Here is a 15,551-nt window from a genome sequence, read left to right on the forward strand (position 1 = left end):
AGGAAGCCAAATATTTATTATTTGTCTCTATTAAATCTCTAAATATTATTCAAAAGGTTGCTAGTTTGCTACATCGCTTGTAAAATTATAAAGATGCTCCTCCTTGAAGAAAGTGACTATATTAAGGAGCACACCTAGTATATAGCCTAAAACGGCGATTTTTGAGAATTAAAGAAAAAACTCTGTAACAAGTGTTTTAAATTTTAAAAATCTGATTCGGCAATCTCTGTGGATGAACCCTAAAAAAAAATTCTGTAATAAAAGATATGGTCCGTACAACGAACAATCTATGGTCGAAAATAAATCTACAAATGTCAAAATAGCGGCGTGTAAAAAAAGTATAATTTTACCGAATGTTTTGGATTGCCAAAATTCGATTTCGGATCAAATAAAAATAAATAGTAAGGTCATTGTAGGGAGAACTATATACAGAACACGTAGAAAATATTGATAGTGATCGGATCATTTATCTCCGCCTTTGCATGCGAATTTTAAAAAATCTGTTGCGAGAAAAACTTGTTTAAGGATGAACTGATGGAGCAAATTGAACTGAGCGGCTACATTTTAGAAGACTGTAACTAAAAAACTATCTGAGATATGGATGAATTTTAGTATGTTATTTTCAAAGGTATAAACTGCTCAAATATGAAATAAGTTGATTTTTTTTTAATTTCACAACAGATTGCAAAAAAAACTGAACTAAAATTCAAAATTCAACTCAATTATTTTCTAGTCTCTAAAGATTATTAGCAAAGTATTATTACCCTCCAAAGTAAATTATGCAATAAGTTAAACTAAAAAAGCAACTTCGTAGGAAATCTAAAGAAAGTTGTAAGCTGTGTATCCATAGCCATATCCGATAAAAATACCTTGAAAATACAACAGTAATACTTTAGTTTGACGGTTGGCACTTGAAGCTAATATATTTTCCGAGAAAAGCTTAGATCCCTAAACTCTAAAGGAATGTGAATAAATGGCGTTTTTTATTAATTCTACAATTTTCTTATTTTTCTCTACTATATTAACAAAATTTGCCTTACCCAAATAATCATGAGAGCTTATTTATATTGCTAATTTCTTTTTCTCTCTACCGAAATACTCCTACCGAACAGTTGAATCTTTCTCATAATTTCATAATTTTTAAAATACAAACATTTGTATTTATTCTATTATATTTATGCTACGCATAATCTCATACGATCATATTTCGACCCAATGATTCCTCTGTCCCACTCCAACAAAGGTTAAATTTGAAATTAAAGGAGAAGCTGATTTTAAACGGCGCGCAGGAAGCAAAGTTAAATCTCTCTTCCGATATGAAAAATCGCATAACATTAAGGCCACACTTATAAGGTACAGAAGCTCGGCTAAATATTTCAAAACTTTGTTGAACTACTCTATTTTCTTCGATACTTTAAAAGCATCTGGAAATATTGACTTTGAAAGTGTTTATTTGATCAATACCCCGCAAAGTAATAAATTATTAACAATTCAATAACTGAAATCAGTTGACAACAAGTTAAATGAACTGATTGTGATTGTCAATGTGAAACCCCAAAACCACAAAATGTACATGCAGATGTGAGTTTGTATGTGAATGCAATTATATCGAGCATTAAATATTGATGAAGTGAATGAAAATCAATAATTAATATTTCATGGTTACCAAACTGATAGCAATTTATTGGCAATTTGCAGAGGTAGGAGGTGAACACACATACATACATAATTAAATACGCAGATTACGAGGTTAACGCCACCCACTTGTAGAGATAGGCAGATATAGTCAGTTTTATTTACATAAACGCCTCTTGTTTAGATAAAAAATAGTGGAAATTAGGGTGGGGAGATATTTTCATTAGAACATATTATTATTATGAAGAAATAAAGAAATTGTGTTCGAAATATATTTATTACGAAAACCGAATAAATTGCTATTAGTGAATGAAATCGATCAAAATGAAGTTCACATAAGGAAAACTTTTTTATTTGAAACAATTTTTTCACAAAATTTAGCATGGATAATTCTCCAAGGCAAGAATACAATCTCCGAAGAAATTGTGCAGATCGAACCACTATAGCATACAGCTGCCATACAAACTGATTGATCAAAATCAAATTCTTTTAAGAAAACTTGAACCTGTGAAGGGTATTATGGCTTCGGTGCAGCTGAAGTCAACATTTTTCTTGTTTTCATAATCTTGAACTCGATATAAAAAAACAAGATTTCTCTTTTGAAATGAAAAAACGAAGCAACCTAATGTTGGAACTAACACATGTGACTACGCACAGTCTGTGTGAAAGTTCGTTAATAAAAGCTTTTAACCATAAAGCGACACATACTAAATTATTGACATTCACAAATTGACGGCCGATTACCAACACGCGGTCTGTGGTCGCCAAACAACTATTTGTTCTCTGTTCTTGTTTTTTGCTTTATTCACAACATATATAATTGCGATAGCTGAGTGATAAGTATTCATTTTCAATTATTAATTAATTAATTTTTCGAAATTTCGAGCGTATACCTTATTTATGCCCAGATATGTGGTTACACATAGGATCTCATTAAATGAGGTTAAGAGTATTATACTTTGAGTTCCACAAAAGGGCTAAATATATCGTTTCTATTTTTGAAGTTGAAACTATAGATGGGAACTTACAGACGCCACAGAATTCGTTAACTTGTTTTTGAATAAATAATTGGCTAGGATTGATAACACTATAATTTGAAAGGCATCAGAGAATAATTAATGGATTTTATGAGAAGCTTTTTCATGACTGGATTTTACCCGGAAACTCGCCAATATTTATTATTCGCCACGGAAATTGAAGTTAAAAACAGGTCCTGAAGAACTCATTGCAGCAACATTGGAACATATATGTATCATATGTCTGCGAAAAAGGAAGCGGATAGGTGGCGCCGTAGTCAATTGAGTCAGAAAATTTGTATTTCGTGTCTGATTTTGTAGATGTAATGTAGGTATTACTAAATAAGATTCAAGTTATATTATTGATTTAATAATTTTGTATTTTTATTAACCATTGAAATCTTCGTTTAAGATCATACCAAAGTTCATTTGACCCGATTGTTGGGCAGAGAATTGAAAATTTGAGAACTTCCATTGTTTTGTCACATCAGTCACGTTTGACAATGCCAAAGGTCACCCAAAGCCATAACGGTAAAAAATTTTAAGCTTAGTATCGATGATACTTGACGCCACAGACTTTGTTCGTAATCTTTTTTTATTTTGTTATTTTTAAGCAACCAATTAAATTCAAAAATTTTCTAATCAATCACAATGAATACACCTTTAATATATTTTTTCGATATTTATTCGATGGAATTGCCACACTGTGCCGCATAGCGTGCCAGTCAGCGTGTTGCATTAGACAGTCTGTATGCGGGGAATAACAACCCAGACAGTCTGACGCTGTTGGAGCCCACGTCTGCAATTCAAATGCAGCGCATTGAATAAAGCAAGACACGAAAATGAAACAAATGTACAACAACAACAACAGCAGCAGCAGCAGCAACATAATGAAATAAAACAAGCAAACCGTGCGATTAACGGGTTCGAGTGAAGTGAAGTAAAATCAAAATTTTCTGGCATTGCAATCGGTAGTAGAAGCGCAACAACAACACTAACAATAACACCAACAACAATAGAGACAACAGCCATAATAAACTCCACATGCAACAATATTAACAACTGTCAGCCACACATGTTCCACGCCAAGCCACTAACTGGGAAAGTTTATCGAGAGCTGCTTGGGCCGCATGTGTATGTGTGTGTGTGTGTCGTTTCTCTGTCAATTTGTCTGTCCGTCAAAGCTGCCTCCATTTAGCTGGCTGCCCCGACGACTGTGACAAGCTGCCATACGAGCGAGCGTGTGGGTGTAATGTCATGTTGGGGCACAAGCGACAAAAGCGACACACGTAAACTTGCAGCATGCTTGAGAGTGTGCGTGTGTGTGTGTGGAGCTTTTTGGGACTGCTGTCTCCTAGCGAAGTGTTGAGTAAAAGCTGATGGCAAGCCGTCGCCGTGAACGTGATGGCTGCAATGGGCGAATGTGCTCAGTGGACCTCGACTGCGAGCTGAGTCAAGGGAGTGGGCGTGGCAGCGACAATGACGTTGATGGCCAACTAACTTTCGCATGCATGTTTGTGTGAAAGTGTGTGTGTGTGTGTTGCACACATTGGCTATGCATGCAATTATCTCGAGACATGACATGGATTTGAATAATTAAACATGACTCTGCGCGCGCGTTGACCAGACACCGGACATCAACTAACCTCACAGCAAGCTTGCTCACCCCGGCTCCCCCGGCTGACTAGCTGACATGGTATACACGTAATAAACGCTTAGCCACGAAGCATATATGTAGCTAAAAGGTAATTTCATTTTATTAGTTCAAAGAGAGTAGATTGCCAAGTCCTTTTTATGTGTGTGTGTGTTGTTGCTTTCGTTTTTTTTTTCTCTTCTTTGTTCTGCCTTGTGCTTTATTGTGGCTGTAAAACTTTTTGACGCTCAACTATAATAAAGCAATTTCGCTGGCTGGCCATAGACATAGCTTATGGCTATAAAAGTTTCACATGTGGCGAGTCCACGAAATGCTATTATAATTAAGTGTGAGTCGAATGGTAAGACAAACAGACAGTGTGTGTATATGAAAGTGCTGATAAACACTTTTCATGGCATGTCAGGCGGTTCATTTGTGAGTGAGTGAGTTTTAGTATTGGCTGGCAGTGAAGTGTTAATTGGCATTAAATTATTATTCGCAGATGAAAAGTCAAATGCAGTTGTGTTTGTAACAAAGTGCTGCCTAATTATCTGTTATTATCTAATTATCTATTAACTAAAATTCCGTTATTTGCTATTTATAACTGTGTCGCTAAAATTAGAAAAGGTTGCCTGTTAAAATTCTTGCTGCACGCAAATTGCGAGAGCCGATAAATATAAGAAGTTATTTTAGTGCCTAAACATTTTATTAATATTAAATCCAACGACATTTTTTTTTCAAAAATATTACATAATAACCAGAAAAATTAGAGAAAAAAATTTTTAAATTATTATTTATCAACTTCAAATACAACTGTAGAAGGATACTTTTAGGGCTACATATAATGCGTTTAAAAAATTATTTTATTCGATCAATGACACTGAGATATAATTCTCAAATAGTTTATAAAAAGCTTAATCACAACGAAAAAATCGTTTTCCTAAAATACTTTTGTCCCAATTTTTTATTTATTTATGACCTTCAATAAAAAATTACAATGTGTAATATGAATATACCAACGGAACTGACAAAAAAAAACACATTTTTTATCGATTCGGCCTGCATGTGTAATGCAAAAGTACCAGTCCGACTAAAATTTGATCAGATGGTACTTGTATGAAGTACAAAATCCTCCTTAATTATTTGTCGTTATGAAATGAAATGATAAAGCAAAATGAATCTTGGTAAAGCAAAGCGCAATTCTAATGAATCATAAAAATTATTGACATAATACTTTTTTCTGTACGGTAAATGTAGCTGCCAAGAAGATAAAGATTAAGGTTAAAAAAGCTCGACGAATATTTTAAAAGTTTCGAGCAACAAATATGTGGAAGTTTAAAATTGTTTTACTTGAAAATTAGTCGATGTTTGTACATACATACATATGTATGTATACTCGACCATTTTTCATAGAATTTAATTGCGAATCTACATGAACCTTTTATTCATTTATATGGCCATAAGAGAAAGAAGAAATCTTTCGAACTTTCCTTACTTCTAGAGAATAAAAATCTTATACGAAGCTTGAGAAAACTCCTTACTCTGTCTAAAACTTTCATAGAATAATGTAGGCATCAGAAATTTAAGCCAAAAATCGATAAATAAAATCGAAAAACAAAAAAAAATTTAATTCACAAATAGTAGTTAAAAACAAATTGCATTACCTACTCACCGTATTTCTGCCAGAAAGTGCGCTTGCGTGGACGATTGTAATCGGTAATCACAATGTAATCGAGCCGTATGCTTTCAGTTGTAGTCGTTGTCGTAGCGGCAATTGTTGCACTATTATTTATTGTGAGTGACTGCTGTTTGTCATGAGTAGAAATTTGCGCACGTGAAGAAAAACTACCCGAAAATATTGCCGCCTCTTGATTATCGATAACATTTTGCGAAATATTTTTTACACTCGCCGACACAACACCAGCACTAACACTTTTATTGTAATTACTTACACTGAACTGCCTCTGGCGATCAAATTGTAGGCGCGTGATATTTGCAAACGCTTTGCCCTTTTCTATTTCTGCTTCCACTTGGAAACTGTGGCCGCTGGCATGGCTTCTATTCTTACTTTTATGCCTATTTTTATTCTTATTTACACTATTTACAAGGCTCCTATTTACATGACGCCTGCCAACAGAGCGCCGTTCATTTGTTGCTAACACAAATTTATTTACACTGTAGTAACTATTTTCGTTTTTTTTTATTCTACTTTTATTGGCATTTCCCGTATGCGCTACCCGAACGCTTCCGTTTCCGCCGGCGTTTCCGTCTACGTTTCCAATTTGTTCGTTGCGCCTCGTTGTCGCTGTCGCTGCTGCAATGTCGCTTTTGCTGTTGTAACTTTCGTTGTAGTTGTTTGATTTGTTTGTGTAATTGTCCTTGTCGTTGTTGTTGTTGTGTTCGCTCACTATTTTGTACCATGTCAAATATTTACTTTGCCCTGCGATTGCCTGGTTGTTTGTGTTATTGTTGTTGCTCTTACCGCTACCACTGCTGTTGGCGCGCAAATTTATGAGCGCTTTCCTATTTCTAGCTGCTGCTACTGAGGCACTTGTTGTTTGCATTAGTTTTGTAGATGGCGTTGTTGTTGTCGGCGTTGCAACACTGGCTCGTGTCATCGGCCATGTGAAAAATGGCCATAAAGATGTTGTATCCGTTTCAGACTCTTTATTTGTTGCATGACTTGTACGATTTCTGTTGTTGTAATTATTGTAATTGTTGTTGTTGCTACTCCTGCCGCTAGTCTGGCCGATTCGATGCGCAATTTGTCTTTGGGTTGAGGACACCGCGAGGGCTGGCACCGACCCCACCAGAAATGTTGTTGTTGTTGCCAGAAACAGCAATACGCGCAGCGCTACCAATGATGGGTGGGCCCCCGCGGCGCCTTTGGCTGCATGCGTGGGGGCCACAGTGTATCGATTACCGCCAAATTAGGCGCACCCGCACTTCGCTTACACTTCGTTCACCAAACACACAGCTGTCGGCCGTCGTTAGGCTCATCGGAAACCGCACTTATAACTTTTTTCTAATATCGTGTTGGCTCGACAATTTTTTTATTCAAATAAATTTTATTATATATAAAGAATAGCTGTTTGGACACTGTCAGCTAATTTGATTGCGGCGTGTAACCTCACCTTTCGGGCAGTCCATGATTGCAACCCACTCTTTTGGATTTCAATAATTTGGACTTAACGATCCTGTAATAATTTTGAACCGATTCTCTCACTTTTGGCATTTCTTTCATTAAACAGCGGTATTGAAAGAATATTTTCAAAGCACTAGAAGATTATCTGCAAACAAAGATAAACAAAGTGAGGTTAGTAAAACATAAATATAATAAGCTATAATTCACAATAACTTCTCAATCGGAAAGGTATAGAATGTTTGAATATGAATTTAATAGATAAAATTCAAAATATCGATAGAAACAGGACTGATCACTGAGCTTCTCTTCATAAAGCCAAAATTATGTGTTCTGTCTTGATGTGTTCTATGCTTGTTGTGGCATAACAACGAAACTTCTTGGTAGTCTCTATTACGTTGATGGTTCGTTACCTTCCTGAGTTCGATCCTTTCTTGAGGTTTAATCTATATGGATTAAATATTATCTTTTGGTCTTAATTAAAAAGTCATTTGAGGAACCTCTACAAACTTGCGATACCGTGTCATGAAGGAGAATTTATAGTCAAAGGGATTTTAATAATTATTTTTGAGCGATCTGATTTTGGAAATAATTAATCGCCTCAACAATTTTGTGAAGGTTTCAAGACGTTTGGTCGATATATAAGGATTTGAATAAATATAATATAAATAAAAGTTTGTTGCCGCAAAAGATCAATCACACCTGTCCAAGTGTTCATCTCCGCTGCGGGTAATAATCCAAATAATTTCTTCTTGCTTTTACCGTTGACCTTTAACATATCGTTATAAGTCCCGCAAGAAAAGCTTATACTTGCAGTTATTTTTATCAGAAGCCTTTCATTCGTATGTTTGCCGAGAAGCGACTTCACTTCTACGAGGAAGAAAAAGCGTTTACACGACAGTCGGGTCCACGGAACCGAAACGGAACCGGATTTTTATTTATACTACGCAAATTCAAATTTCCCAACTTTCTTGTGGAAATTCTGTTAACATTAAGTAAGGGTACGCATGGAGCGAGAGCCGAAAATAGTTGCTTCGATGGAGAAAATGAAAGCTTTAACAAAGTGCTTTGACGATTTCAAGAATATAAGAGTGTATTATGTATACAATATTTTGGATTACTTTGAGGAGGACAACAATAATGCAGACCAATAAATAAATTACCTCTGGGAAGAATGAAAGGTGGCCCTAATTTTCGCACATGCCTTGTCCCCTTTTAAGAAACCCATTGATCATTACTTTTTTTATGATAAATATTTGATTTTTCTCTTTCAAAGCATATTGCACAAAATAAAATGGGGTTTTTTTCAATTTTTCCTCAAAAGAATAAATCTGTCATTTTATTAAACCGCAACGGTGGCACGAGCTAGGGCCGAAACAACAAAGACTGCAGCGACTGCAACAGAAAACATAAGTAGAACCATAAATCTTAATCTCCTAAGACTTACTGAGCAAAGCCAAGCAGTACATAAAGGCACACACACATATATATATATGTATGTATGCACATATTAGAATGCAGAAGCTATGCAGCCAATGCTGCGCGAATCCCCCAATGGGCTAGAATACAAATACGAAACAGGAACATAAAATAGAAAAGCAAATGACAGAGATAAGAAAAAACACAAATGCAAATATTTGTGGCGAGAGTAAAAGGACAAAATAAAATTAAAATGTACGGGGGAAAATTGGAACCACTTCAACACACACACACACACATACGCATATATAGAACATAATTTATTAAAGTAAACACGAAGCAAGTAAAACTGCCACCGAAATAATACTGGTGGCAAATGAGAACGATAGCAATCAGAAAGAAAACTCTCAAATGCAACAACAAGTGCTGGCAAGTGCACACTCACATACAGAGACAATGTTGTCCCGTTGTAGTTGCCTGAATTTTTCAGTTGCCTGAGGCCGCAGGCGAGTTGACGCATCGCCCGCCAAATGACAACCGAACCAAGCCAAAACAATCGGGCGCAAGTAATCAAAAACAAAACACTTAATCCCCTAATCAACAACAACAACGACAAGCAGTAACAACAGTTCGGGCATAATCAACATTGAGTGTACATTGATTGTCGCAGAAATCGCGTAGCTGCCACAAGAATAGCCGAGCAAGCGCATGTCCGTCCGACTCTGGTTGGCTCGAGTGCCGTCACCAACATATTTCAAAAGTTTCTGACTTCCCTGCCGATGTACTGTTGGCTTGTTTTCCCGGTACTGCAACATCGTCAGCGCTGATCATCACTGCTTCGTTATGCATTATTAAAAATCTTGTCTACGAAGAAGCAACATTGTTGCCTTCAACCGTTCGTTGATTTGTCGCCGCAGCAGCCCAGGTTGCTGGTTGCCACGAGCGGCATTGCATAGCCACATGAATGGTGAGACTTGTGTGTGTGTGTGCATATGTGTGCAGGAGCTCCTGTTGGCAAGCAGACAAAACAACGGACAGACCCCTTCGCTATGCTTCATAGCTGAGTCGCAGCGGAATTTGTTTATCAACATGTAGCGATCATTTTACTTGCTCAGCAAGGGTATGGGTGTGTGTGTGTGCATCCTGCCGTTGCGCCCGCATTCGTAGTTGGTGTTGCAACACTTGTCGATGGCAACGGTCAAATTGTAAGAATACTTTGCTGAAATTTAAATTAATGATAAACAATTATTGTTGCTATTTTTAATGTAGACAGTGCGTGTGCGATCATTTTGGTGGAGTTAATACTGAGCGGAAATTTTTTATTAGAACTTCAAGTCGAACCCCTTTATTTGGGGATGCGTTGTCACTGAGACACGCCACGTAGAAAGACAAATCTAATTCTCACAACAGCCGGTGCTACGTTACCGGAATTTACCCTGATTTTATCAGGCCAAGGGCTGTTGTTTCAAGGATCTAATAAATCGGTAAGTTAAAAAATAAAATACACTCTTTGATAGCAATAACTGCAAAGACTCGAGTGTACGATTTTAAAAAATCAGAGGCTTCAATATACATAATAGATATCTCTGGCCGTCTGGTGATGTTTTTGGAATACTTTGGCAAAAAAGTCCCTTCAACGTAGACCGTCTTTCACTTCCATGATAAAGTTTCTTGACATAATCCAATCCAATCCTCCAAGTACCTCACGATCTTAGATCTGTCCCAGCACAATCCCCCCATATAGTTTAAAAGGTGCTTGTCGATCGCCCGTATGAAAAAAAGAAATGTTTCGTCGTACTTCCCGACTCTAAAACAACAGCCCTAGGTTCCACGTTAGAATAAACTACAAGTTAAAAGTTTAATGCCAGATTAAACGAACCAGAAGTTAATCCGTCAAGTTATTTCGGCTTCGTGATGTGCACGGCCCTATCATCGACTTGGATTACAATTTTATCAAGATACGAATAAGCATTTATAGTAACGATCCGAGATCTATTAGCGAGTTTTCTGACAGTATTTTTTTACAACTAGAAATTCATATTGATGAGAAGAAAAATGGATGGAAGGCCTAAAGGAGTTGAATATATAATTTATAATAGTCAAAGCGATGGTCGAAACCTTTCATTTTAAATATACAGATGTCAGTATAAGTATTAAATTTTATTTTATGTATTTTCGATTTCAAGGTCGTTTCTAGGTTTTCTGGTACTTAAATAAAGATATATACATATGTATATACATGGAAGTAGTACTTACAACTATCGTTTTCGGAAAGCATGTGGACGAATTCTATTGCCTTTGACACGGAATTTTCAGATATACCAAGTTGTATTTATTTTTATAAAGAACTCAACTTCACATACACAAATATGTCGCATGCTGGCGAAGACACATTCCACAGGATCTATTTTTAACACACACTATGTTGGATACTTTTCGAATTTTTAGAATTTGCACATAAAAATAGGCACAGAAATACATTGACGCATACGCCAATTTTCATAGTCACCGCGACTACAGATAACAGAGAGATTCCTGCAAAATAAAGCAAACCGAAGATATATTTTTGAAAATAGCGAAATCAAAATGTCGAAGCTGTGGTAATTAAGCAGCCATTGGCCCGCCGCGCGACAAACATTCCGGCGCAGACACGCGGCGAATAACCAACAAAACTCAAGCGAACATTATGAAGTGAACAGACAGCATTATATGTGATGTGTATACACCAGTTTTTGCGAAGAAGTTTAGGTCAGGAAAACGTGTATATCCCGAGGTCAACATCAGGAAATATGTAATAGAATTAAATTTCATAAAATAAAATGTTTGAAGAACAGCTAAGAGGTGATCATAAAAAATGTACAAAAATCTCCAAGAAGTACACTGCCTTATTAAATGTTACAAAGCTGCGAAACGCCTTCAATGTAATAAAAAGTAAATTTTCTCAGCCAACTGCGCTTGATCGGCAACGCGTTCGTCACGAGCGATTTGTCATTGCAAATTCGAATGCGCGCATGAATTCCACGCGACCACAAGGCGATCGGTCATCAATGATTGATGTTCGAAAACGATCAACAAATGCATTTGGCGCGTAAACTAGTACGATTTCGTTGCTTAAATTTGAATTCAGTAAGAACAATATATGCCACTGACAAGGAACCTTTTTTTAACATCAATTTCTTGAAGAAAAATTTTTAAATAGAAGCGTAACCTAAAATCTCTCATTTTTTACTTATTCAACCGAAAAAAAAAATTCTCAAATTTTTATGCCTCAAAAGATAAATTTGCTTATCCATATTTTTGTCTGCCGATCAGGAAAATATTTTTCGATTTTCGCGTTACTTTGCCGAAACGACCGCCGTTCTCAACTGAACACGCCAACTAACACCCAAACGGCGAACCTACCGCTGGCAGAGTCTACCACGAGCCAGCCAGCTAGTTAGTCGGCCAGCAAGGCAAAGTCGTGTGCTCATCTTTACCCAGCGCACATCTAGTGTCTCTAAATGTGCAAATGTACGTGTGCGCATGTATGTTAGCCGTCACTAGTATCGAGCCCCTCACAGTCCTATGCAATTTCGACTTCGTAGTCCACGCAAAGATCACCCGGCCACGTCGCCGCCGAATCACGAATCACGCGTACTTTAAAAATAATTTCTAGTGTGTAAAAGTGTATTTCCACTACACTATTTGAATTTCGTATTTTTAAATACATATGTAACTACGTGTACTTGATGGCAGCCGGCGAACGTTTGCGAGACGCGGTACGCGAACGCGACATGGCGGTGACAATGCGCCGCGCTCTGATGGCGAGCAGAAGACTCCTCATTTCGAAAATGTGAAATTGTGATTTTCGAAAGCGGCATTTTTCGCAATGTTGTTATTGCTGTTGTTGTTGTTGTTGTTGTTTGGCTTTTCTTTTTCCATTTACACATTTTTCTTGTTTTATTTTGATTTCGCTTCGCCGCTGTTTATTGTCTACGCGTATGCCTGCTCTCGAGCGGCTAAAAATAGCTTACAACATAAATTTTATTCAAATCGAGTGTAAGGAAAACACGGTTGCTTCTTATTTTTAGTAAATGTGTGTTTAGTAAAGTTGAAGCATTACGAAAATAGCAACAACACATACATGTGGGCCGGCTGTGGCGCGCATGCAACTCGCTATGCGCACAAATACACACATACTTACAGCCAATGTATGCGTGTAACGCCAGAGACAATAATAAAATATTTACAACAATAACAACAAATTATTACACGATGAGTAAGCACTGCGTTTTTCTTATGACTATCTCGATCCCCATGTTTCACATATGGTAGAGTGGTATTCTAAGTGATATCTCCAGATCCAGGTAATCTTTCCAAGATTACCTATTCGTAAGCGCTAAGCAGCAGATGTTGTGGAACATCTTCCGTAACGGAGATACAGCTTTATGTTTTATTATATTCAGTTATATACCTATATATGTAGCCTATGGAGGCGAAGTTTTAGGGATAAGTGCTGGAGATAACACTAATATATATTTACAAGTTTTTTGTTTTAAAATTTGAAATCAATTTTGCTGGCAATCCACCTTTCTCACCTTTCACAATCTAGTGCCGTTTCTGGTGTTAGGTAGGTATAGTGGCTGTCTTTGGACACACCTAGGCCTTGAGGAGGCCCATTGTGATACCACCGGGACTAACTCTATTTGCTCCTCTCTAAACCACACCGTACTTCTGATGAACTTCATCAGGGAGACCTCGACCGATTATTTTCTAGTAAAGAGCCTTGCATTCGCATAGAAGATGTTTTACCGTCTCCTCTTCTTCTACTTCCTGACAGCTTCTACAATAGTCACTGTATGGTGCACCTAGCCTACTTGCTTATCTGCCAATTTGACAGCGACCTGTTAGCATCTCTATAAAAGTTCTTATGCCTTCCTTTGAATTTCAATAGTAGAATGTGCGGCCCCTGTCCCATTCATCCCAAGTTTCCCTGCTTATTGAGCAAGTCAGGAACAGATTCCACTGAGACTCAGCTTTGTTTATAACATGTTTGTCGATTAAGTATCTACAAGTAGCCTAAGGCATATACTTACCTTACCAGAATCTAGTTGTAGGGTGGTGCCTGTTCTGGCTAGTTCATTTGCTACACAGTTCCCGGGGATATCACTGGTGTTACCATCATTACAAAAATGTTCCTGCATTGGTATAGCTTTGTATTATTGTGTGGAGTTCAATCTCCATATCTCAATTAGTGTGTGTTTGGTAGCTCTTTGTTTACGGCGTTTGTCTGGCGATTTTTAGGATGGAAAAAATTTAACAACGAGTTCACTTGAAAGTATTTGAGTGGCACGAAGCATTTAGTTAATACCGTGAAGTCATCGAGAATTTGGATCAGTCGTCCATCCATCTTGGTTAATGACGATAACATCGAAAATGTCAAAGAAACGATGCTTGGAATTTGTCATGTTGCATTCAGAGAGATAGCAGAACTCAACATCTGTTATGAACCCATTTTTTTCATGTTTTCGTTATGAAGCGTGTCAATGCCAAAAGACCTGATTGCGTCACCACATTCTAGCATGATTGTTACTGAATTTTTAATCAAACACATAACGAAAATCATCCCTCAACCACTAAATTCGCCAGACTATGCGACCTGTGACTTCTTTCCGTTTTCGAAACTGAAAAATCTGTTTCGTGGAACGCACTATGAGTATATCTACCCATTATATAAAATTGTTAGACAAACCTTTCGCGTCGTAAACAAACAGCTGTCAAATACACACCAATTGACATAAGGAGATCAAAGTTCGGTTCGCACGCGCAGTTCCAATGAAGCAGTCCAAAAAAGGCATAGTAAAAATTTCAATTGGTTTTTTTTTTTTTGTCAATTGCCAAAAACGATCGAAAGTAATGCCTCAAACTTAGAATAGCCTCTACGAATTTCATGTTCATTTCCTTATAGTAAAAGTTGCTCGAGAAAATTATTGTCAGAGCAAAGATTCTTTTGAGTAATAATTTATTTGTAAATATAATATAATATTAATAGTCAGAAATTAGGTATAAATGTTGGGCACGCAGGGCTCCAAGTATTAAAAACATTTGAGCATTTATTTTCGACACTTTTAAACCAAATTTAATTTTTTACAAAAGTTCATTGGTTCGATAAGTATCAGCAGAGCTCTCAATAAATTCGCCGTATGAGAATCTCAAGAGTACGAATCGAAGTCGTAAGAGCTAAGCGAATATAACAAGTGGGACTAAGTGCACAGGAAACGGAAGACGACAGGAATTAACACTGAATATCCACTCAGACGAAAGTCCTTAGACTTCACTTTTCGGCAAAGGAAGCAAAACGAGACGCGCACACACCTACACACGCATATGTGCATTAGCGGGGAATAAAGAAAGGAAACGGAGACCACAGACAGACACGACAGACAGACTGTCGGCAGCGCATTGATGTTGCGACCACAGAGCTATGTGGCAAACGGAATCCGTGATGGTGACGGTTAGGGCACTGGCGACGCCGGTGTCGGTAACGGTAAGCGCAAAACAATGCATTTGCACTTTACTTTACTTAAGGCAGAATAACGGCAGTCTGATAGCTAAGCATTTGTGGTAGATGCTAACAACAACAACAACAACAACAACAGTAACAGTAACCGCCTAACAATGCAACATACGACAGCAGCACAATAAGTTGCATAAAGTGTGGCACCGT

At 37.2% G+C, this 15,551-nt stretch overlaps 1 protein-coding gene across 1 annotated transcript in view; it reads right to left on the minus strand.

The window, feature by feature from the left end:
- Positions 1 to 7,336, minus strand: part of LOC106621398 (pneumococcal serine-rich repeat protein) — a 143,862-nt gene extending 136,526 nt beyond the window's left edge. The window contains exon 1 of the mRNA XM_070111720.1: positions 5,957 to 7,336. Coding sequence (XP_069967821.1) covers positions 5,957 to 6,902 — 946 coding nt within the window. The 5' untranslated portion in view covers positions 6,903 to 7,336. The remainder of the gene's footprint in view (positions 1 to 5,956) is intronic.
- Between the last annotated feature and the right edge of the window lie 8,215 nt (positions 7,337 to 15,551).

This window comes from Bactrocera oleae, chromosome 6, assembly GCF_042242935.1.
Source record: "Bactrocera oleae isolate idBacOlea1 chromosome 6, idBacOlea1, whole genome shotgun sequence".
Taxonomy (NCBI): domain Eukaryota; kingdom Metazoa; phylum Arthropoda; class Insecta; order Diptera; family Tephritidae; genus Bactrocera; species Bactrocera oleae.